Source organism: Aquarana catesbeiana, linkage group LG01 (assembly GCF_042186555.1).
Source record: "Aquarana catesbeiana isolate 2022-GZ linkage group LG01, ASM4218655v1, whole genome shotgun sequence".
Classification (NCBI taxonomy): Eukaryota; Metazoa; Chordata; class Amphibia; order Anura; family Ranidae; genus Aquarana; species Aquarana catesbeiana.
In genome coordinates this window covers 227,907,435-227,933,302 of record NC_133324.1, presented here as the reverse complement: position 1 = coordinate 227,933,302, position 25,868 = coordinate 227,907,435, and the positions used below count along the sequence as shown (strand labels likewise).

The 25,868-nt window shown below is 42.6% G+C and overlaps 1 protein-coding gene across 3 annotated transcripts in view; it reads right to left on the bottom strand.

The window, feature by feature from the left end:
• Positions 1-25,868, bottom strand: part of TAOK3 (TAO kinase 3) — a 433,972-nt gene that overhangs the window by 42,556 nt on the left and 365,548 nt on the right. For all 3 annotated transcript variants that reach the window (XM_073625563.1, XM_073625585.1, XM_073625574.1), the window contains 2 exons: positions 11,064-11,192; positions 2,503-2,706 (listed from right to left, as the gene is read on the bottom strand). In XM_073625563.1, coding sequence (XP_073481664.1) covers positions 2,503-2,706; positions 11,064-11,192 — 333 coding nt within the window. The remainder of the gene's footprint in view (positions 1-2,502; positions 2,707-11,063; positions 11,193-25,868) is intronic.

Sequence of the window (25,868 nt, the reverse complement as noted above, 5' to 3'; positions counted from 1 at the left end):
AGGGTATTACTAATCAGGTGTATGGGTGTGGTTGGCTTGGTTCTCCGCTTCCCCTTGTTTTTCCCCCCTGACCTGTCCCCCCCCCCTTTTTTTTTTCTCGTCCCCCCCTCCTTCTTCCTCCCCCACGGGTCAAATTTACTCTTTTCTTTTGATTTTTACTTTCCTATATATCCATTATCACGTGACAAGTGGCTGCAGATACCATGAACTGACGTGTAATACACATGTTGTTTTGTAATGTAATGATAAGTATAAGTAGTATGGATGGTGGCCAAGTGATACAAGATACAACTCAGCTGATGTATTGTACTGTGATTATATACGCCTGTACTTGTGTATTCAATTTGTATGAACTACTATTGTTTTCAATAAAGCACTCCTGATTGTTTAAAAAAAAAAAAAAGAATAGACCCACATAATCCAAACATCAAAATCATTTTATGGCGACGATTTCTGATGGTTCAGGATACATCCAACACCAAGGACTAAGTTACAGAGTTGTAGGTGAGGTTGAAAAAAGACACAAGTCCAAGCTAAGTGTGTGATTATATGTCAGTATTACCTTGTATATTCCTGTATGTTGTGGTCGTTCAGGTGCTTATCTAATAGTCTTTTGAAAGTATCTATGCCCCCCGCTGAAACCACCGTCTGTGGAAGGGAATTCCACATCCTTGCCACTCTTAAAGTAAAGAACCCTCTATGTAGTTTATGATTAAACCTCTTTTCTTCTAATTTTAATGAACAAAGTCAACACTGACTGTTCCCTCAACAGGGAGGTACTCTAAGTAATACACAGCGGTGCAAATGAAAAGTTAAATGGCGGGCCACAAATAATGTAAGGTCCCCACATCGAACCATAAGAAACCATGTGTGGGAAGATGGGACATAGCATGTATACGTCCTTGATGTTCACAAAAGCCAGAAAGTCTCCTTAGTGAAAGGAGGTAATGACAGACTTGGTAAATTCCATGCACACATTCTGGGTTTGAATAAAGACACCCCCCTCCTCCCCAAGCACACACCAGGGGAATTGAGAGCCTCAGATGTGCATGTTTCCCAGTGAAACTGTGTAGAGTGCCAGGGGCCTGTGCTCTGCAACATTAGATCCCCACCCCCTGCCTCCCAGAAGCCGAGAAAAATGATCTAAATTATGTATTTTGGAATGCTGTGGAGGAGAGAAGGCTGCAGATAAACAGGTACAACATTATGTAGGAGATTTTAATGCATCACCTGAGGCTAGTCATTTCAGTGGGCTTATATAGGGGTTCATTAGCGCTTTTAGGCCCCATTCACAGTTCACGTAGCGCATGCGGCAGCCCTACTTGCAACAAGTGTGGCAAAGAAGCTCCAGAACTTTTGTTGGCATGGAGTGTTGTGCGTTTGTAGCATGACAAAACGCGTGTCTTCTAACTGCGTTTGGGGCACCATTAACAGTTAACACATTTGCAGCGCGTTTTCAAAACACGTGGCAAAACATAAAATTTCCTGTGTGCTCTCTCATTCGTTACGGAAATGTCAAGCGTGAATGTGGCCTTAGGGAACCAAGACTGGATACGACACTGGTAGAGGCTCTAGTTTCAGAGTGAATTGCACCAGATTAATAAGAGCCAAAACAGTCTCTAAGGCTGAATTCACATCTGAGCAAAGCAACTTTCAGGAGTTTTTGAGCAATTTTTCATATGTATTTGAGCATTTTAGAAGCAAATTTTAAACATTTTACATATGTATTCAAACTAAGGGGGAGGAGACCAGTTCTTACAGACTCAAAAATGCCCGACACACACCTGGGAAAAAAAGCTTGATTCATGTGTTTTCAGGTGTTCCCATTGAAGTCTATGGGGCCATAAATGCCTAAATCTACCTCAAAAGTAACTCATGTAGCTTTTTAAGCTTCAAGCATCTGAGTGCTTATATGTGAACAGATACCATCGTAATACATGGGATTTTGTATGTTGAGCATTTTGGAGCTTTAAAATGCTTACATGTGAATGGGGCCTTTTGGGGAGTGGGGCCTTTATTTGGAAGTGATGAGCAAGCTCATCAAAGACTGAAGTGATTTAGAATCGGACAAAGTCTCTGTGGGTGATGGCACAGAAGCCAATAAGGTCACGTACAAATCAGGTAACCTGCAGGGGAAAGGTTGGGAGTGTACTTGTGGTCTTTGACGTAAGCTATAGGCCACTTAATGATTTATCTTCTGGTAGCACATTTCAGTTTATTAATTTTGACTACTGCAGACTTCTAAAATTGCATATACTATATCCAGTTCATGTGGTACGCCATTCATGCAAAGGCATCATTAGATAAATATGCTAACAGACACAACCAGTCTAAGATGCTAGCAGAACAATTTTAATCTTTGGAAAATTCCAAACTGAATAGGTATCCAGCTTATATAAACATCAATGTACACATCAGTCTTAAGAGAATGTAATCAAGTTATTAACATTAAGTCTACTGAGAAATATGCAGAAATGCATTAAATTGAAAGCAAAATAATACCTCACGGATGTGCTGCTGCTCAACTTCATGCCTTTTGATCATTATCTTCCTCTTGAAGAGTCGGCAGTTTTTCTCATAGTACAGTCTCTGTTGGCCAAGGAGTTGAGCTTCTTCCTCAGCCTGAGTGTGCTGGAGGTTCTCTTTATGCTTTGATATGCGTTCCTGTTTTTCTTTCTTGGGCGTGCTATGATCCTCATTCATTTCCTGGATGCAGAAAACCACCAGTTAAGGCCAGTATGTTATAATATTAAAATGTAATGGGGAAAGAACATGAATGCTATAGTCCTTATATTGGGGATTGGTAAAGGGGTACAGATTGTGTTTGGGGGTTTTCTATACATAAATATAGATGCCCATAAACAGAGGTGCTCTGGACATACATAAAATACCCATAGTTATCAACCCATCTTCCATCAATATATAACTGATTCATTAGTGCAGATTCTATTTACTCCAGTCATCACTCTCGCCTTAGGATACTGCACATCAGTTAGCAGGGATGCTCTGAGGAATGAACTTTTATACTACCTTACTGATTAAAGATCAGTACTGTCCAAGTGCAGAGGATTGAAATAGAACCCAGTCTACCACATTACCATGAAGATGCTACATGAGCACACAAAACCATCTTCAAAATCATTAATCTTTAACAGTGACCCATACACCAAAAGGGGCTCTTCTGTAGAAGAATCTCTCCAGGACCTCGGGAGTGAGGAATTTCTCACATAATCACCTGCTTAGTTATGTACATTCTATATATATTATGCTAACAGGCATTATACAACGCCTTGAATTATTGCGCTGTTTACAGATATAAAAGGGTTGTTGGATATGTAGGCGAGATCTGTACCAGCTGGCACATGGCTAAACATGCATCTATGGCTACGTGCATGCTTTTATCTATGGAGCAATCATAAAGACCTCATGTCACTCAAAACGGCTTCATATGCTTGAATGTGGATTAGGTAATCCCTAGCCAACTGCAAACAAAAGAGTATTTGAGACAAAACTCCCTAACTATTACACTATCTGCAAACTGAATAAGTAGCCAAGAAGTCTGTGGGGTACAGAGATCACACAATTGAATGTGGGCATGTTGCCTTTAACGGCTAGAGTTTTAGTAATTTATTGCATTTGTTTTGTGCATTTTAATGTATTGGGTTTATTAAAAAAATAGACACCATGTTATGTTACGTACACTGTAGTGTACACTGTACTTGGTAGTCTGCAAGAACATGACACATCGTTTATAAAAATAATTTGCTGCCTGTGTATGAGAGGCTAATATCTTATAGGCAAAAACAATACAATGCTGATATCTGCAGCTTTATAGTTCTGCACACTAATCACCAGCCTTATCAATAAGGCCAAGTTTAGTCTCCTCACCACCTGCTTTAACACCAATTCCTGCACCAATGTGGTGCAACTGTGTGCATTGCATATGGCCGCATAGTGTTTGTGGTACTTCCCCATTCACTTAAATGAGAAGCAACAGTTTTTGCTGCAGGGGCAAAGCAAAGCATCACAACTGTTAAATGTAAACACCCCAGTTTGCTGCCTTTGGAGCTAAAAAGGACACTAAAAATGTATCTCAACCAACAGTTTGTAACATCTTACGCCTCTTCCCTCGCCAACCACAAGTCTAAAAGGTCCCTAACTGTATGCTGTATTCATCTGAATTGATCAGGCCTAAAATTAACTGCTACGATAATGATGGATCCTTATTCCCATCAGTCAATCTTCCACATGGGGAGTGAGGGATTGGTACCATTGACATAAGCGGCAAAATCTCCTCCAGAAATAACGAGCACCTCTGACCATTGGAGACACTTTTTTCGCTCTTCTAGGAGAGAAGAAATAAAAGGAATTTTGACTTACCTGTAAATTCCATCTTAGGAGTACAGTACAAGAAACTGGAAAATTATTCATAGACCCTGGGTTATAAGGCTTATACCTTCAGATGATTAGACATTAGCAAGCTTTTAGAGACACTTTCCTTGGGCACCTCCCCTTAACCAGACACCACTCAGAGTCCTCAACTGTAGCAAGCAATGCCGCCCTGTACTGTACTTTAAGATGAAGAGTTTACAGATAAATCAAAATTACTATTATCCTAATCATACAGTACAGGACACAGGCAAAGTATTCATAGACCATAGGACATCCTAAATCAATGAATGAGAAGGGTGAGTGACAACTAAGCAAAACAGAGCTGTGCCAACAGGCCCAATAACAAGGGACAACAACAACAGACCCAACTTTAGAAGTGCAGCTGCAAGAACTTTGCAGCGGAAAGATGCATTTGCAGTAGATTGGACATCCATCTGGTAGAACTTTAACAAAGTATGAACAGAGGACCAGGTGGGATCCATACCCAGCTGGGCTACAGGGGCCTGGTGCCAAAATGCTCAGGAAGCTCCCATCTATTTGGCGAAATGGGCGAGTGAAAGCACAGCAGGAGTGTAAGCTCTAGCAGTAAGAATTCTTATCCATCTTGTGATGGTGGACTTGGAAGCAGGAAGTCCCTTGCAAGGTCCTGAGGACACAACAAATAGGGAATCCTTCTGTTTAATTGACGCTGTAGCTTTGAGGTAGACTAATTGGCATTGACCAGCTCCAGACAATGATGAGAGATTTCCTTTGGATGCTTTGGAGCGGGTCATAAAGATGGTCAGACTATGTCGCTGTTGAGGTGGAAGACTGATACCACCTTAGGAAGAAATGATGGTCTTAGGGCAAACGACAACTGTCTTTGTGAAGTATGAGGAACCGCTCCTTACAGGAGAAAGCCACCAAATCAGACACAGATGTGCTAGTAACCAAAAAGGCTACTTTACCAGTGAGATCTTAGATCTTCTAAGGGAATATCCCTGATGGGTTTCAAAGTGTGGTTTCTGAAGGGCAGAGAGAACCAAGTTGAAATCCCAAGGGAGCACAGGGTGCTTTAAGGGGGGGGGGGGTCTAATGCATGATACACAAAGAAAAGTTTTTACAAAAGAGAGTAAAGCCAGAGGCCTGGTAAAGATCATGGACAAGGCTGGGATCTCTCCCTTTAGAGTGCTTAAGTCTAAGTTCTGGTCAAGACCTGATTGTAGAAAGGCCAGAATGTGAGGCACAAATTTCTGAGCTTGATGTGCCTGTGTTCACACCAGGCAAAAAAGGATTTCCGGGTATGGTAGTAGATCTTCCTGGATGTGGTTTTTCTTGCCATTAGCAAGGTAGGAATAACAGACTCAGGGACCCTCTATATTTTAAGACCCATGCTTCAATAGCCATCCTGTTATAGTTAAACTGTGAAGCAAGGTTAGAATAGAGGGCCTTGAGATAGCAGATCGTGCCTGTTGGGAAACAGCCAGGGATCGTCTGCTAGAAGACTCTGGGCCAGTTAGGTGCAATTTGAATCACCGGTTTCCTCTCTTGCTTAATCTTTTTGAGCAGACAAGACATAATTCATACTGGAGGGTGTAGGCTAGTCTAAACTGAGAACAGGGAATTATCAAGGCATCTGAGGTTAGGGCTAGAGGATCAATGGTCCTGGCTATAGCAGGGGAAGTTTGTTGTTGATTTTAACAACTAAACTGTCTACATTTAGATTGCCCTATTTTTGACATATCAGATTGAGGATGTCTGGGTAAAAGGCCCATTCCTCTTGATCCAAGCGGTGGTGGTTGAGGTAGTCTGCTTTCCACACCTAGGATATGGACTACAGAAATCATTTAACAGTGCTTTCCATCCAAGAGATTATTTGGCATTGTCCGACTGCACCCTGACTGGGTGTCCATGAAGAAGGGAGGTTCAAAGTTGCAGAGCCAACTTAACTACTCTGTGCTCCAGAATGTTGATGGGGAACTTGGTTTCCACTGGTGACCATGTTCCCTGGACCCTGAGGGATTGAAACACTTCTTCCCAGCCTGAAAGATGGGCATCATTTGTTGTTCATACTATCACTGGTGATAGGGAGGGAAAAGGCCTCCTTATTTTTAAGGCTGAGCATGAAATCCACCAACATAAGGAGTCCCTTGATGGCTGAACAAAAGCATGGGTATGTCAGGATAAGGAGTATACCAGTTTCAGGTTGACAAGATGTTGTAGAATATAGCTCTTGAATGAAAATGGGCAAATGGTATAGCGTCAAAAGGAGGCTACTATGAGGTCTGGAACTCGCATGAAGAATTTCATTGTAGGATGTCACTTTGATCTTAATTCTCAAGCGTGGGTTCTGAGACAAAGAATTTTCTTTTTTGGAAAGAAAAACCTTTGCTCAGGATGTGTCCAGGCCAAGACCCAAGTACTCCAGGCGAAGAGAACTCTGGAAAGCAGTTTTTTTTTTTTAATTGATCACACAACCTTGTAAGCCTGGAGCATCTGTATTGTCCTGTGGACCTTTGCTGACAGTTAGATGGGCGATAAATCCTTTAGTAGAAGGCTGTCTAGATAGTCTGTGGCCTGGATGCCCTGAGGTTTGAGAAGGGCAAGATGAGGTGCTGGGACCTTTGCGAATACTCTGAAAGCAGAAGGGCAGTGCGACAAACTGAAAATTATTGTTGGCTACTGCAAAGCACATACAGATAGACACCTTGGATGGCCCCTGGTCTCAGGATAGCAAATTACCAACCTTGCAGATTTTTGGAATTTGAAGGCATTTTTTACATATTTGTACCATAAACAGGTATGAATTAAATCTTTTGAACCTGTCTTGTGGAGTTAATGGCACAACTACTCCCTGAGACAATAGATGGTTCAGGGCATTCTGCAAATCTGAAAGGTTTTGAACTATATTTTGTAACCCTTTGAAACCACCAATTGAAGCCACAGGTCTGGGACGTCTGTGACCCAGAAGAAACCAAACTATAACAGACATTCCTCCCCCCCCCCCCCTATTCCTTGCTGTAATTGCACTGTTAAAAGTATAATCCTGGAAAGAAGGGTCATGTTGGTTGTTTATGGCCTTTGTCCAGTTAGCTGCAGTGTGACATACTGAAATTGCAGTGAGAGCAGGCTGCCAGGCTGGGCCTGCAAGTGTAAAGTAAGTCTTTAAGAGCATCTCAAACTTTCTATCTGCAGAATCTTTGAAAGAGTGAAAACCAGTGAGATGTTTAAAACTGAGATGTCAGGACCAACTACAGGGACAGTTCACTTCTTTTGGAACTTTTTTTTCCCACTGGCTAGAGTTTGAAAAAGATTTTGGGAGGTGTAAAAATCCTTTCTGGAGTGACCCAATCATCATAGATTGCACATCATCTGTTCATTAACAGGAATGTTTTGAAAGTTTTTACAGGTCTCTTTGTACCCAGAAGAGAAGGAGTATGAAGTTGCAACACAACGCCAAGGCTTTTGTGGATGGCAGCAGTGAGGTGTTCCACATTAGCAAGCAAATGTTCGGCAGGTTTCTCCAAACACTGCCTCAATGTCCTCATTCCTCCCTTTCTGTGTCTGCCTTGTCTAGGGCAGACATATCGGGATCTGACTACGGTAGAGAAATGGGAGAAGAAAAGGTGTGGCATTTTTGAGCCCTGGGCAAAGGGGGTTGATTAAGGCTGTTAGCTATCTGAGGAACCGTGACGTAGATTCAGAAAAATCTGTTTTTGTCAAATAGGCCACTTCTTGTATCTTTGAAATTGAGTTAGAATTGCATGCAAAGACCATTGCATGTTAGAGTCAGTCCTTGCTCTGGTGCAAGGGGCTTATTAGCACAGATTCAGTGTTGTGTGGACCTTCGATAGAGTGAATGTTTGCCTGTGGTTTTGCAGTGGCTCACTTTTGCCTGATTATACCAAAGCTGTGTGAGGGTATTCCCATGTGGGGTACTCATGGAGTAGGGTGCCGAATATAAAGTAGGTGTGTTCAGAGTTTAAATACAGTATCCCAGGTTGTAGACCACCCTGTGGTGAACCCTCATATCAAGAGAGTGGAAGGAAGTGCCCGATTACCTTACAAGGGCTCTAAGAGGAAGTGGTGGTAAAATGTGCGACCCGTGGTGTGAACACCAGGTCAACCACCAAAGACAAAGCTCTCAGTGGTTGCATTTTAGTGCCAAATTTGGAAAATTTACACCATAGTGAATTCAAATACAGCCCAGGTCTTTAACAGTAATGGTCTGATGCATACAGGGTGACACTGTCTTATTTGTCTATGACACTGGACTGTATATAAAGACCAGGTTTTGCGCCCCCCCCCCCTCAGTGGGTATATCCCTGATGGGATCTTCAGGTCCTGGGTTTCATCATAGGGACGGACCATTGCCCTGGGCCTGTAATAGCACCCTGTGGCTGACTACACGCGTTGCATTAAGGGTCGAGGTCCATGCAGGATCCAGTGCCCAAAAAAACCCACAGTGTGGAGTCTGGATACGGCTCCCAAGGTTTACCTAGGTTGCACCGATCTGAATGTACGGCTTTCAATTGTGGCATTAAAAGGCAGTGAGAAGTTGATTAAAGAATTAGAAAATAAAACAATAAAGATACATTTTAAATTAAATAAGCTAAAAGTGATTTCTCTATAAAAGGAGAAGTAGTGCTTGCCAGTGTCCAATCACCTGAAGGTACATGTCTATGAATACTTTGCCCTGTATTGTATATAAGATAAGATAGCGTAATTACCACAAAGGATGCTCAAAATCTGAAACATTGCTTGATTTCACATGGATGTTTTTTGATAATCTTAAGCAGCCCATAGATGATTTGATTTTCTTTTCTTCCACCACGAGTAGAAGTAAAGAAAATCTCTCGATTCCCCCATCAACACAGTCAGTGGTGATGAGGGAATTCCTCCCGCAGCACTATGGTGTTCTGTCAGTGAAGCGACACTGGGAGCCCTCCGGCCAGTAGAACACAATGATTACTGCTAGCAGCTATTGCATGTAAACGATCTGACAGGCTGATTGTAACAAAGTTGATCGATGGATCAACCTCGGTACAATGTATGCCCAAATAATGGATCGAATCTTGGCTGGTCCCTGCTGAACCTCGATCCATATAAGGTTGGCTTTAGACTCTCTTGCTCATTTGAAAACAATTTGGCACAGTTCCTCTTCCAGACTGAACGACAATCAGCTTGATTCAACCCACTTTCTTATAGTCCTAAGAATCAGTCATATGAAAATGCTGCAGACAGCATAAATTGAGAAGAGTCTGGTGCACTTGAAAAAGATTTGCAACCTTCTGAGTGCTGCACTGATGCACAATGATGCCGTTGTTCTTATTCCAGAAATCGTAGGGATCAGCAGCATATGCTAAAAAGTGAGCAATTTATTAGTCCAATAAAAAGCAGTGCAACATTTTGGAGCTCTAATCAGCTCTTTTCTCAGGCAAAAAGTGACAAAACTTAAAAACACTCCTGTCTCTGTCAAAGAGTACCAGAAACCAAGGAGATAAATTCCCCCAAAACACAAACCACCCTCATCTTCAGTGCATGCAAACAAATCAATACTAAATAAAAGGAACACCTATTTCTGAAGTGTCAATCATTCCCATATATTGCCCAGCCCAGCAATAACTGATCATAAGGTAAAATAAAACCATATTGCAGGAGGGTGGGATATGCCTGATAGCAGGAAGTTTATCTGTAACTAGTCAATCTATATGTCATGGATTCAGAAAAAGGCTTACTGAAAAAAGTGGCAGCGGACTCCTCCACGCATATGGTCAGTAGCACCCACTATCGGCTCTAAATTACATTTTGCACTGGTTGCTAAGCAAAAGAAAGCCCCTGCAGCTGTGTGATTGCTTAGCAACCAGTGCACAATTTAAGCGCAGACAGTAGGCGTAACTGAGCATGTGCAAGGGTGGAGTCAGCGGCCACTTTTTTCAGTGTCTGCTCTTAAAAAGTGTTTCTAAAGTCAAATTATTTTTTACCTTAATGCATTATTTGCATTAAGGTAAAAAAAAAAAAAAAAAAAAAAAAGCTTTACAGATCCTGTCCTCCCCTACGTCCATAAATATTACATGAGACCTAAATCAATCTAGCGCTGTAGCGGCTGCTTCTTTTCTATCTCCTCTTCACACGGGATTTTGGGCAGCAGCAGGAGCCATTGGCTTCTGCTTCAGTCAATTAAATGCTGTGAGGAGGAAGAAGAGGCACAGTTAAGCCATGCTGTGTATCTATGGAGTGCGGCTCTATAGACACACACAGCTCAGGAGTGAGCACGCACTGTGTGCCCCCCATAGCAAGCAGCTTGCTATAAGGGAACACGGAGAAAAGACGGGGAGCCAAGATCACCAGTGGGGGACCCCAAAAGAGGAGATTCTGGGCTGCTCTGTGCAAAACCATTGCACAGATCAGATGAGTATACCATGTTTATTATATTAATAAAAAAATAATTGTCTAACCAAATTGTAACACTTTAAGTCTAAATAGCCTACATATAACATTTTCCCAAAGAGACCACATAAGCCTCAAACAGAAGCCGCCTGTAACAGCTGAAAATTCACAAGAACTCAATATGTGATATTTCACACCGTCGGTCTTGCTGATTTAGGGCACCAAATCTGGAAGAGAGTAACCACTTTTTTTCTTAGAGATTCTGGTGAAGCTTCCCAGAGTCAGGTTAGTACTGCACATGCCTCTTTAATCTTTTCCTTGCAAATCTTGTACTGCTTTTTCTGACTTTCTAAGAACGATGTTAAGTCTTTCTTTTGTTGGGCTATGATCTGCTGTTGAAATCTCCTTTCATCCGCTGCAGCCATCTTTGCCTGTGAGCAAAAAAAAAAAAAAAATTAGATTATTTTGTCACTACTAGTGTATTAACAGTGCTTCGTATAACACCACATTTAACTTTTTCACGATTTGTGGTATTGCAATCTACTATTAAATCAGATTTAATTGAGACTATGTCACTGATCTACACAAGAGTTCATAATATCAAGGTAGAAAAAACGCTACACAGAATTTATCACCACATTTCTTGTAAAACCCCTATATAAGCAATTTTGCAACCAATTTTGCCCTCAGAATTAACATATTTGGAAGAATGAAGTCCAACTATGTGCAAGAGATACATCAAATACACCCAGTTTCTAGAAGGCCCTGGAACTTGCTACACAAAAGATATAAAACAATCAGCTTTATGAGGAACAAGGCACTATGAAAACAAGTCTGGAGAAGCACAAATAAGGAGTAAAAAAAAAACAAAAAACAAAAAAAGACCCCAAACTTTAAAGTGTAAGTTCACCTTTACAGAAAATCTGTAAAGTGAACTTACAGTGGAGCCCCCGCCCCAGGTCCTGCTGTACATGAAGGCCGCGATCACCCGCTAGGAGACAGAGTCGCCGCTTCACCGGTCTAGGGATTTGAAATCCTTGCGGCTTTCTCTCTTCTTCTGCAGCGCTGACAGGACGGGCTAGGTGGGTTTAGAACTAGAATGCCTCCTATACTGTACGTACTTTGGGGAAGTACGTTTAGGAGATTAAGCCATGGAGATTTCAAATCTCCGGACCGGTGAAGCGACGTTCTGATGTCTCCTATGGGGTGATCGCCAGCTTCAGGTACAGCGGAAACAGGGGGATGGGGAGGGGGCCCAGTGTAAGTTCACCTTACAGATTTTCTGTAAAGATGAACTTACCCCCTTTAAACATTTCTAGAGCACTTTTACATCGCTGCATACAGAAATATGGCATATGAAAGGCAGACTACTAAAACTCATTGACCGGGTAAGGAAGGCAACTCTGAGGTCAATAGTAACGCAGAAGGAATTTGCAAGACGCACAGCTGAGAAGGCAGTTGTATGTAAGAAAATCATAAACCAGATGCTCTACAAAGCTGAGGCTTAAAGCGGAACTACACTGCATCTGAGCACTAAAAATAAAAAACTGCTATTTGATTAATTTTTACTATTCAAAGCAAAGCCACACATCCATCCATGTCTCCATGCTTTATTTTGCTGAGAAATCAGTTTGAAAATCACCCCCTAGCCTTTATGGCTGTGGCCGCAAATGATTAATGTAGCAATTACTTCCTGGAATACATCTGCCCTTCGCTCAAGCATGCAGGCAGGAGGGTGTGCTTAACTGAGAAAACAACTCCTCCCCTCCTGAAGACTCTTGGGATGTATTACATCATTTGCCTAGGCCTGAAATTCAGAAAGTAATAGTCCACATACATGTGAGAAAATATACATATGAAAAAAAAGAAATATAAACAATCTCCCAATAAGTGTCCGTTGTGCTTTGTTCTCAGAGTTATATATACTAAAATAATCTTGTGTGGCAAAAGTGCTCCAAAACTAAATATAAAAAATAATCTTGCGTGAAGAAAGTGCTCCAAACAATATTTTGCACCACGCTGTACCATCACCTCTTGCTTTGGCCCCTTACCTCAAAGTTAGACATACACAAAAGGTAAGGTCTAAAAACGCTTGTCCCAGTAAATGGGTAATTTTCCACAGGTATCTTCACACCCACTTATATTATGTAATATTTTGCTTAAATGGTGAGACTCCAAATCACTATAAATGCATGAAAAAAATTGAGAGACCATCATGGTGCAGTATCAAAAAGTATCACAATTTATTAAAAGAATTAAAATTACTCACAAATATAGTGCATTCGTAACATTCAGTGCACCAGTTCACATGCGGCATCAATTATAACCACCATAGCCCCCTTAAGGATGTCCCTGGATCAATGCTAGAGATGGCCGAAAGACAAACGGGTGTAATGACGTCACTTGGTGTTGGTTAAGCAATACCCAGGCTCTCTACTGCTGCCACATCCAGTAATGTCTCCTCTATTTTCTACCACCTGGTAGGAAGTAGTCTTTCAGCCATCTCTAGCATTCATCCAGGGATGCTCATCCTTAAGGGGGCATGGTTATTGTTTTTGTAGATTTATTGTGGCTGCGCTGCGTTAGAGTTTTGATTTCCACTGGTGTTTCAACACACTTCAGTGATAGGCTGCACCACTTGTGATTGTTAATTATTATTTAGGCAAGCACGCAGATTTTTTTTCTTGGAGGGACAGGGGGCCAGGGGTGCATGGGGGGCCAGGGGTGTTTTAAACTTTTTTTCATTTACTTAAATTTTTTTTTTTTGCACTGTGCCTTTTTTTGGATCAACTTTCTTGCCATCACAAAGGATGAACATAATAGCATAACATGGGCCGTGACATGTCCTCTTTATGGAGAGATCTGGGGTCTATAAGAGGCTTTTGCGCACAGCAGAAGTGGGTATACCTATATTGGCAAACATATTGCATCAAGTGTATGGGAAGCAGTGGGTGAGAAATTTTCTGCGGCCTCCTCATACACCATTTATGGGTTCTCTTCAAAGTTTTCACTGTCAACCTCTTCTAAGGAAGGTAGCTCCACTTCTGACTCAGGCAGAGAAGGTCTAGGTGAAAAAGAAACCTGGCGCTTTTGGGCTCTGGACAGTGATCGCTTAATTAAGGCTGTTGGTTGTCTGATAGATTCTGACATAGTTGCAGAGAAATCTACCTTGATCAGATAGACCACTTAAATGCATGCCTGAGACAAACTTAGAATTGGGTGCAGAGATTTTTGTTAAAATTGTGTCCTGCTCCAAAGCAAGGGATGCATGTAAGCAAATGTTTCCTGAGCCTTTGCTGTGATTCCCTGGTTTCCACCACTGCGATCAGTGAGGGTATTTCCCAATGGGGAAATGGGCTAAACATGTCATGTGAAGGATACACAGGAAGCCAGGTGTCGATAGTCCTGTAGCAGAGTCTTTGTGGCAATATCCAGTCTTTGCCCTCTACACTGTATGATTAAGAATAAAGGAATTTTAACTGCAAGTAGTCAGGTACATGGGGTTATGCAGCTGCTTTAGCAGATTACACTGGCAAACAAGTGCGCTAAGAACAGTCCAGCATAACCCCATTTTGTTATCTGTACAGTATAGGGCACAGGCTGCTCAATAATGACAGGGAATAGGCTTGAATGATCTTTCTAGCAAGGGCAGAACAGGAAGCAGAAGGCCCTTCGGGGAAACCCTCAGAAGTGACAGACAGCCATAAGAAAGCTGTAGCTAAGTGATAAACTCAAACAGCGTGTGCCACACCTAGACAACGAGGGGAAATCTCCTTCAGAGAGAAACAGAGATGGTAAGACGATGTCTTACGATGGATGGAAGAAATCACCTTGGGAAGAAAACCGGTCTTTATCCTCACATAAGAAAGGGTTCCTTACAGGATAAGGCTGCCAATTCAGAAACTCTCTTTGTGAAAGGGATAGCAACAGGATAGGAAACCTTGCAATTAAAGGTAGATAGAAAATAACCCCTAATAGGTTCAAAGGGGGGTGTTTGAAGAATTGACAGAATCGGGCAGAGATTCCACAGACTCAATGGAGAACACACCAGAGGAACAATGTGTGTTATATCCAGATTGAAGTCCTTCACTAAAGGCAAATTAATCCTTGGGACAGAAGACACTGATGAATTGGGAGAGCCCACAGAGACTCTGCTAGGAATTTAATGAGGTCTGAGTACCTGGTCTTCCTGGGCTAGTTTGGTGCAATGGATATCACTGAAACGACCTCCATGGCAATTCTGTGGAGTGGAAGAAGGAAGAACGTTAGAGATGAAAAGGCATAGATCAGGTTGAACAGATCCCACAGCATCCACAAGCTAGATAATCCCAGAAACTGAAGACAAATCTGGCCAGTTTGCTGTTGAACTTGGAAGGCAGAAGTTCCACATCTGGTGCCCCCCACCCGCATCAGCAACCCTTAAAACACCCTGGGGTGAAGAGACTAGTCTCCGGAGTCCAAATGTTAACCACTGCGGAAATCGCCTGCCAATCGTCCGTGTCCAGAATGTAAATATATGGTCAAGCAAGAATCTGATCAGATTCCCTTTATGCTGCAAGACTTCTGGTTTCCCCTGCTGCATCATTTTTCCGACTGAATCCAAGTCGCATGACCTTGTGGATCCACCATTGCAGGGACAACCAAATCTCTCTGAGCGCCAGGATATTAATTGATAGATGATCTCACTCAAAGTCCCCTGTACTGAGAGGGCATTCAGAACTCCTCCCCATTACAACAGGCTGGTACCTTACCTTTCAGACAAGTGGGAAAAAGGACTTCCTTGGCTCCAAACACTGAAACCATGACCCACCATTTTGTCCTGAGGGATGAAAACGTTGGGAAAGGGACGTCTCCAAGATCTGAACCAGATGGAGATCTGCCAATAGAACATGGAATGTCTGACAACATGAAAAGGGATGGAGGTAAAAACTGAAATCCCAGCTTGCAGCCTCTAGATATCAAGTTTAGGACCCAAAACATCCAAAGTGTACTGGGACCAGATTGCTGCAAAGGCAAGCACATATTCTCTCCCCCCCCCCCCCCCCCCCGCTTGAAAAGTGGAAGCTTCCCTCACTGAGAGGAAGACTCATTCATGAAACTTGGGGGTGCATGTCTTATGGCAGAATGGAGTTCCAGGCTTTGTGTTCGAGACCTGGAAGAAATGAAAAGAACTGTTCTTAGGCTCAAAAGAAGGGTACCTTTCTGACAAGTGACTTTCTTGATGAAATTGTTCAGGGATTATCTCAACGGGTGTTCCCCATCAAAAGGCATATGCAAGAGGCGCTTCTTGTGCTGAAGCACTGCAGACCAACATTTGGCTCAGAGGATCCTCTGCATGTGTGCATGTGCACAGAAAAGGGCCCATTCTGGATATTTGACAAATACTGAAATAGTCACTAGACTGTCAAAGCAATAGAGCGGACCCCAGGCCTTTAAGGACCCATCAGGACAGAACCAGAATCTTGAGACATGTTCTTAGACTAGACATCCAAGGTCTGGTAAACAGACATGGCTGTAAGTGCAGGATGCAGGGCCTGAAAGTGAGAACAAGGCCTTAAAAAGGGCTTCCCACATTTTATTTACAGATCTTTAAGGACTGGGTTGTCCTCCACAGTGTTAATTTTGGAAGCAAATTTCGATTTAGTTTTAGTCTTAGGACTAAAATGGCATTTTAGTTTTAGTCCCATTTTAGTCTTCTGCAATTGTTTAAGTTTTAGTCGTATTTAGTCGACTAAATCTCCAGTACATTTTAGTCGACTAAAATGTCCTACGTTTTAGTCAACTAAAATCTCCCGTATATTTTAGTCGACTACAACTCATTTTAGTCGTCTAAAATCAAATGGGTGTAATTCAATTGTAATGCATTATAACAATTCTCTACAATTTGCAAACTCATTATATACTGCTGGAGTGAAAAATCGAATATGTTATTTATTATTACATTGAGGTACGAACATGCACTACAGACCAGTGTTAATTTTGAAGTCAAATTTCAATTTAGTTTTAGTCTTTTGACTAAAATGGCATTTTAGTTTTAGTCGTATTTTAGTCATTTCAGTTGTTTTCGTTTTAGTCATATTTTAGTCGACTAAACTAATATTCATTTAGTTGACTAAAATATTTTAGTCGACCAAATTAACACTGGCCCTCCATCGGACAATTAAAGTCCATTTTTTTTTGTTTACAAACGTTTTTATTGTAGGAAAATATAACATCTGGGTGTACAGGCAAAGTGGTGACAAAAATTATGGTGGCTAGAAAGCCCATCACAGTTAAATGATATATCACACACAGTGCGAATAACAATTCTCATAAAGATACAAAATGAGCCCATGAAAACAGAGGTAACAAAACAAAAAGGAAATGAAAAGACAATCAAATAAAAGAAAAAAGGAGCTTACAGTTGTCACAAATGTGCACTTCTAGTAAATTGAATATGCCATCAAACAGCAAGGGTGTTATTTTCAGTAATACAAAGAGCATAAATGCAATGGAGCACTTGGGGCATCGTACAAATAGGTTCTATCAAGTAGGATTATGATCTGGTTTAATGGGAGTCAGCTGCGGGCACCGAGGGATCTTCTGGGCTGTCACTAAGCAGATGGGCTGTCCATATATTCCACTTTCGGTCAAATATGTGCATGGAGTCCAGGAGAGTATGGTGTATTCTTTCCATAGTCCTGATGGACTCCATACGAGAAACTACCTGCGACCAAGAAACGTGGGGGCGTTTCCAGTTCATTGCTATTGCCCACTGGATCGCACTAAAAAGTGTGTGGGTTAATTTTTGTATGGGGAGGGGAACAGCTGGAAGCTCTGCAAACAGTAAGCACATTTGACAAGTCAATGTAAGTGATACTCCGGAGAGAAGCGTTATGAGAGATGTAGTCTTGTGCCAAATGGCGTCTAAGGCTTTACAACTCCAGAACGTGTGTAATAACGTACCCCTGTCCTGGCATCCTCTAAAACATGTGCCAGGAACCAGGGGATATATTCTATGGAGGCACTCTGGGGTGTAGTACCACCCAGTGTGAAGTTTGAGTACCGTTTTCTTAATTGACACTGAGCGCGTACATTTGTACATGTGGTCTATCATTTCCTGCCAGTCCTCAGCAGGGATCTCCCGGGCCATCTCTACCTCCCATGCCTCCATTGCTGTGGATTTTTGAGGGGAGTTATAATCATTGAGGTATCGATAAAGTACGGAGATGGTCCCCTTATCCCTCGCAGCTTCACCACACAGAAGTTCAAATGGAGTCTTCGACATCTCCACTCCGCCCACCATAAGTGCCGAGTAGAAGTGTCGAATTTGCAAGTATTGGTAAAACTCAAATCTGCCCATATCGTATGTCTGCTGCAGGTGAGCGTAGGAACAGAAGGAGGCGTTCTGCAGTAGAGACTCAAGGTTCACCAGGCCCTTTGCAGTCCATTTAAGGAATGGTGATTTAGAGGAAAAGGCTGGGGGGAATGAGGGTTCTCCCAAAAAAGAAAATAAAAGGGGCACGTCTGATTGTAACTTAAATTTTTTACAATAGAGAGACCATAAATAAAGTGATTGGCCAACTATATTATTTAATGGGGTGACATCTCTAGGAGAAATTGAGCGGGACCACAGAAGGCCCGGGAGGTAGTATGGAGTCACCGAGATCTGCTCAAAATATCCATGGTATAGAGGCAGGGATGGTATGCCACTGCGCCAATTGAATAAGACGTGATGCCAGGAAGTACTTCCACAGATCTGGGCATCCCAAGCCTACCCTCACCTGAGCTATATATATCTGTATACGTCCCATTCGCGTTTTTTTGTTTTGCCATATAAATCTAAGCAGATCCGTTTGAATCCTCAGTAGAACTGAGCGAGAAACATATAGGGGTAGGGATCTAAAGAGGAACAGGAGTTTGGGGAGGATGTTCATTTTCACTTCCTGAATTCTCCCTAAAAATGATATGCGATATGAGGACCATTGATTTAAAAGGTGTTTGACATTAGAAAAGGCTGGAGGATAATTCAAGGAATATAATTGTTTCAAAGAGGGGGCTAGTTTAATACCCAGATATTGTAGGGAGGCATGATTCCACGAGAATTTAAATTTATCTTTAAGAGTGGTCGATAAAAGTTGTGGGAGATGAATTGGTAGAGCCGAACACTTGGAGGGGTTTACTCCCAGGCCCGTTAATTTATGGAAGGAGTCTAGGGTGGACATGAGGTTAGGGAGGGAGAGTAGAGGGTCTGAAATAAATAAAAGTACGTCGTCCGCGTAGAGGCTAAGTTTAAATTCTTGATCCCCTTTCGTGTAACCCTTAATGTTTGGGTCATTAGAGATGGATCTAGACAGGGGCTCCATGGCTAGCGCAAACAAAAGCGGGGATAATGGACACCCCTGTCTAGTACCACATCTCAGGGAAAAATAGTCTGAGTTACAACCCGGAAGCTTAATACGGGCCTTCGGGTTATGGTAAAGGGCTTTAAAGCCATGTATAAATGCCCCACTAAATCCAAATTTGGATAGCCAGATAGTCCAGATATGTCCAGAGGACACTATCAAATGCTTTGTTTATGTCTAAACTCAAAAGTAGTACTTGGTTTGAGTTCATATGGGCGTCCTGTAGTATATTGGTGGCTAAACGGATATTATCGGTGATCTGCCTCGAGGGGATAAAGCCGGTTTGATCGGGTGATATCAGGGTCTTAATAACATTAGCCAGTCTGTCTGCCAAGATCCTCCCGAATATTTTAAGGTCATTATTTATAACAGAAATGGGGCGGAAATTTTGAGGGAGGGTATGATCTTTGCCGGGTTTGGGAATGAGGGACATGTTTGCTAACAGCATTTCTTCCGGGAATCACTTTCCTTTGAGAATATGGTTATACATATTAGTCAGTGTGGGAAGTAGTGATTCAGCAAAATTTTTATAGTAAACGGCAGAGTATCCATCAGGGCCTGGAGCTTTGGAGGGTTTAAGAGAGGAAATGATAGATGAGCAGGGGGCATTGAGGATACCCAATTGCTCCTCTGAAAGCCGAGGAAGCGAGAGAGTATCCAGCCAAGACTGCATGGGAGGAGGAGGAGAAGGGTCTGGGCCAGAAAAAAGTTTCTGATAGAAGGAGGAGAAAATTATTAGAACATTTTTGGGATGGGAGGTGAGGTTACCGTGATGATCTTTTAATTTGTAGAGGTGAGTCCGTTGGGTGGACTATTTGAGCTTTTGCGCAAACATCGTGGAAGCGGAGTTACTATAAAGGAGGAAACGAGTTTTAGACCATCTGAGAGATTTCTCAATATGACCTGAAAGTATGTCATCTAGGGCCCTCCTTTTTTCAGTGATCTGAAGGAGCAACTCCTGCGAAGGGGTCTGAGTGTGTCTATGGTACAGTTGTTCTAATTCTAGGGTGAGTTTATGAGTATCCTGTTTTTGGCGTTTGAGTCGTAGAAACTTCAATCAAGTGGCCCCTCATCACAGCTTTATGGGCTGCCCAGAGGGAAATGGGAGAAATATTCTCCACATTATTGAGCCTAAAATATTCTTTAAGACGTTCGATCAACTGTGCAATGATCACCGGATCAGTGAATAGTGCGTCGTTAAGGCGCCAGGACCTGGCTGTATGTGGGAGGCCTAAACAGGAGATATGGGTGGATACACATATGCCCCTGCTCAGACCATCACATTGTATGTTAGCTGTAGTAGAGTTCACTGTCAAAGAGGGGGTGCAGAAAATATAATCCAGGAGGGAGTAACTATCATGAGGGTGGGAATAGAAAGTGTATTCCCTAGAGCCGATATTGTGGGCTCTCCAAACATCTATAAATTGAGAGGACTTCAGGGAATGTTGAAGGGATTTGGGAAAGGACTTAGAGGTTGGGCATGTTCGGCTTCTATCAAGTCCTGAGTGGGCCACTAAGTTAAAATCACCTCCAATTAACATATGAGGGGAGTGGAACCTATCTAGGGTCTGGAAAAATTCTTTAAAGAATGTAGCCTGTGAGGCATTTGGGGCATACACTGAGGCCAAGGTTAGTTGTTTATTCTGGATGGAACCCTGAACTATCACAAATCGACTATTAGGATCTTTATAGATCTGTTGAGCCTGAAACATCACAGAGTTCTTAATAAAGATGGCCGCCCCTCTAGACCTTGACCCATAAGAGGTGAAGTAGCTTTGATGAAAAGTTTTATCAAAGTATGATGGGTGATTGTCTCTAGAGAAATTAGTCTCTTGAAGTAGGATAACATCTGCTCCAAGAGATTTATACATTTTAAATGCTTTTCTCCGATTTTGAGGGGTATTGAACCCTTTTACATTATGGGAAATTATTCTAACACCCATAATATATTAATGGTGGGACAGTTAGGATCAATAAGGGGTCCAGGCCGAGAGGGAGCAGCCTAACAACAACACAACCCCTCCAAAGATGTGACATAGCCATGGCGTGCAATCCCGCAGGAATGTGTGCATCATGAATCTGAGTTAGTAACACAGATATCACTATAACGGAATCATCTGATAAGTTTAACACAAAAAAAGGCAAAAAAATAAAACCAGAAACAAAGAGTAACAAAAAAACTAGAAACCTGAAAACCAGGCCAAAAACGTAGCTCAGGGGGTCATGGGGAAGACATCCCATAAACCCAAAAAGAAGTGTCTATTCGGACCAAAAGGTCCAACACTCTGATTGTTTGTGTCCGTGTCATCCGTACAAATGTGAATTTGTCGGAAAAGTTTACCTGTGGGAAGTCAACCAGCTCAGACGTCACTAAACAGACGGAGAGCCAGCCAGCCCCCAATGTTGAAGAGTGTAGGGACAATCAGGCGGACGCAACCGGGAATCCGTAATGAGCCGGGAGAGTCCAAATTCCTCTGGGCATGTTGGGAGATGATCATACCTACCTTGAGGGAGAAAAACAAGACAAAAAAAAGGGTGGAGGAAAAAAAAAAAAAAGGGAAAAAAATGAGCATTGCTGTCAGTCACGGCGTTGATCTCGGCGGTCTCTTCTGGGTGGAGGGGTTGCCCAAATAGCCGAGTGACGTGGGGTGGAAGGTAGTCTGGGTAGGGAAGCCGCATCAAGGAGGCCCAATTTCACCAGCAATTCCTTTCCTTCTGCTAACGTGGTTACTGTGTAGGTCGTACCATTATGGGGCACTTGAAGCTTGAATGGGAAGCCCCAGCGGTAACGAATACTGGCAGATTGAAGGATCGATGTAACCTCTTTCATCTTCCTGCGTTTATCTAGGGTGGTAGGGGCGATATCCGGGTAGATTTGAATCGGAGTGCCTTCCAGGCAAATATTAGGGGTGTTTCTTGAGGCTCTGAGAATTTCCTCTTTGATCAAGAAGTCCTTAAGGCAAAGCACTATGTCTCTTGGCGGTTTCTCAGGAGGAGAGGGAGGGTGAAGGGCCCTATGAATCCTGTCACAGGAAAAGGCCGACAACGGGGAGTCCGGCAAGAGAGATGGAAATATCTTCTGTACAGTGGGTAGTAGATCGGTGACAGATTCCGGCACTCCTCGCACCCTAAGGTTGTTGTGACGATTCCTGTTGTCGAGATCCTCAATGTGGGCTTGGAGTTGCAGGACCGTTTTCAGACAGGGACTCATGCTCCTTTCTGAGATCAGAGTACACTAAGGAGAGCTTGTCGTGTTTAGTCTCCAGTAAATCAGTTCTACTACCTAATGCTGCGATCTCGAGGGACAGTGTGTTCGTAGATTTGTGAAGCTCTGATTGAAATTTCTGGGCAATCTTGTCATACATTAAAGTCAGACTCTAATCCAGATCAGCCTTAGTAAGCTGCAACGTGTACTCACTGTCTCCCTGGGAGTGTGGTGGTGAGGAGGCTGCTGTAAGAGAATGTGCCTGTGACTGTGTCTTCCGGGCGCCATCTTGGGCCTGCATGTCTTTCTCCCTCTCTCTCAGCAGATATGTTGTTAGTGATCTTTGGGCCGGTTTTCCACGGCGATTTTTAGGTCCCGTCATGCGCTGAGTGTTCCGCCGGGGGTGCGGGGATGAATTAGGTAGAAAACCTGTGTTGATTGCCCCGGGGAAGTGCCGTTAATCTCCGTGGCTCACGGAGCTCTTAGCCCTTGCTTCATCCTCGGTTCGCGCCACGCATGCGCCCCTTAAAGTCCATTTTTTGAAACCCCTTTCTAAATTGGATACAGCTTGGCAAATCACTTGTCAGGATTAGGCCAGTCACCATAAAAATGGTTTGCAAAAGTGAGTGCACACGGGAAATATTTAGCAGGCCAATGACTTTTCAAAGAATGCAGGCTGGTGACTTTAGGCTCAGCTGATGCAGGCTGCTCCAGTCTAAGGCATGCAAAATGGTGTCCTGCCTTCTGAGTCAGACAACATGGCCGAAATCATCCCCATAAATTCAGACGAATAATGGCAGAAACTTCTCTGTATAGGGAGGAGGAGGGAGCCACCCTTGAAGGGGTTAAAAAGACCTTTCAGGAGGGTAATCACACAGGCAAGGAACAGATCTGGACTATTGGTGTAAAGATTCTTAGGGGGTGCACTACACACCCCCACCCTCGGAACTGTTAGCACATCGTAAGCAGCAATAGCCCACAGGACTATCCCCTTTATGCTTATGATCAGCCATAATATTGCTGAGGAGTTCCCAAGAAGCAATGTATATATATAAGCAATGGTTCCCTTCTCAGAGAAAAGAGAAGACATCTATTCTCCTAAGGATAAAAGGTAAAAAAAAAACATGCTGGGAGTAGGAGGGGTTATACTGGGCTTTGCTTCTAGCTCTTGTTTGCCAATGTGCAATCTCCTGAAGGCAGCTGCGTAACCCTATATACCCGACTACTTATCACATGTATTTCGCATGTGTAATTAGGAAACAAGCTTTTTGACTCTCTCAAAACTTGGTAAATTCTGGTCTGTGTCCTGCAGTTTAGAGGCTTTCTGGAGTTTTGGGTAGAATTAAGCCTAGGTCCTCATTTTACATGGCAACCAGTACCCACTGATTGTGGAGCTGTACACAAGTCCTGTGCTTCAGGAGACAATCGTGCTGCAAGAGACCAGCAAAGGTGCATACACACACATTAGGTGTGTATGTCTGTGTACTGGCAAGGCTGATGCCTGTGAGAAAGTTGGTGTCTGGGCTGAATCAGACAGAGGGTCTGAGAAGACCAAAGTAGCCAGGAGGCTGCACTTTGTTTTCTGTTCTGTAGGATGCTGCAACCCCTGCAAGGGAAACCAGATGTCAAGAACATTTTTCTTTTTATTAAACGTGGAAAGCCTTTAAATGCAAAGATGGTGAGTGAACATCCTTGGAGCTCTACATTTGAGTCTAAAATCTCAATATATTAACATCAATAAAAAAAACATTTGTTGTCTGTGTATGCTGCGTGTGCTATTCAGTACATCAAAAAATTATACTAAAAACAGCACTGGTGATAGCAGTTGTGAATGTGCATAGATCTTCCTCTTTCAAAACGGAGGGTATGGCAAGAACCATTTCATTGCTGTAACAGTGAATCCACTGCGCTACTGGCAAGGCAGTGCTTCCATAACATTTGCCATCATAAAAGCTAACAAGGTTGGTGAAATGTTCATCCTACATGCAGTAAACGCTGCTTCGGATATCAGAGTTACATTCGTGATTTATTTTTCTCTCAAAAATCAGATGCAAATTTTATTTTTAAAAATCCAGAATAAAAAGGTTATGTATGCATGTTACCACAGTTGCAATGCAAACCTAACAGAAAGAAACACCCCCTTAAAACTAGATGAATGGTAAAGTCTAAGAGCTGTTTGACAGCTGAGTAGGGAGACAGGTTCAGTGTATCCATGACAACAGCCTGAGCCCGACTGCTCCATTTCTGAACATCGTGTGCATAAGACACCTATGGTAGCAGGATAATAGGGTGTGCAAGTTTTGCTGAGTGGAGCATTTGTTTCACAACCATAATTTATCATACAGGGAAGGGTGCTCTTCTTGCTTAATTTTCTGGGAATGAAGGCTGCAGAGACATGCATCACACAGCACTAATGCAGCAGGCAACACAGGTGTCTGGATTTTATTCTCCCTAATGCAGTGCTTCAATTTTTCTTTGATAACCTTCTGTACTTTTAAAATACCTCAAAAGAAAATTTGCTATAAACATGCACTTCTATTTTTTTTTTTTTTTTAAAACATCCTCCTCCAATAAGGGGGAAGTCTGCATCCTCTATCAAGCAGGAGACAGCAAGGACAATGTGCGGTAGTGTGCCATGAAACACATGCAGCACAGGAGGGAAAGCTGCATTTCTGAACAGTGTCTCCATCATGTACAAGGGACTCGCTTGAGGAAAAGGTGATAAGCTGTCACTCAGAATTTGAGAGCTATCTCCCAATGAAATATGAGCTAAAAATAGCACAGCATATTTTTCAGGCTCGTGCAAATATTGTCTAATATTTATCTCTGCCTATACTTGCGTATATACATATTTACATAGAGTATCTCAGAAAAGTGAGTACACCCCTCACATTTTGTAAATATTTTGTTATATCTTTTCATGTGACAACACTGAAGAAATGACACTTTGCTACAATGTAAAGTAGTGAGTGTACAGCTTGTATAATAGTGTAAATTTGCTGTCCCCTCAAAATAACACACAGACATTAATGTCTAAACCGCTGGCAACAAAAGTGAGTACACCCCTAAGTGAAAATGTCCAAATTGGGCACTAAGTGTCAATATTTTGTGCGGCCACCATTATTTTCCAGCACTGCCTTAACCCTCTTTGGAATGGAGTTTACAAGAGATTCACAGGATGCCACTGGAAACCTCTTCCACTCCTCCATGATGACATAACGGAGCTGGTGGATGTTGGAGGCCTTGTGCTGCTACACCTTCTATTTGAGGATGCCCCACAGATGCTAAGTAGGGTTTAGGTCTGGAGACATGCTTGGCCAGTCCATCACCTTTGCCCTCAGCTTCCTTAGCCAGGCAGTGGTCGCCTCGGAGGTCTGTTTGAGGTTGTTATGTTGTAATACTGTAATAACAGCCCTGCTTTTGAAGGGGGTGGGGGGGTGGGGTGGTGATCATGCTCTGCTTGCCTCAGTATGTCACAGTACATGTTGGCATTCATGGTTGGTGCACTCATGCAGCCC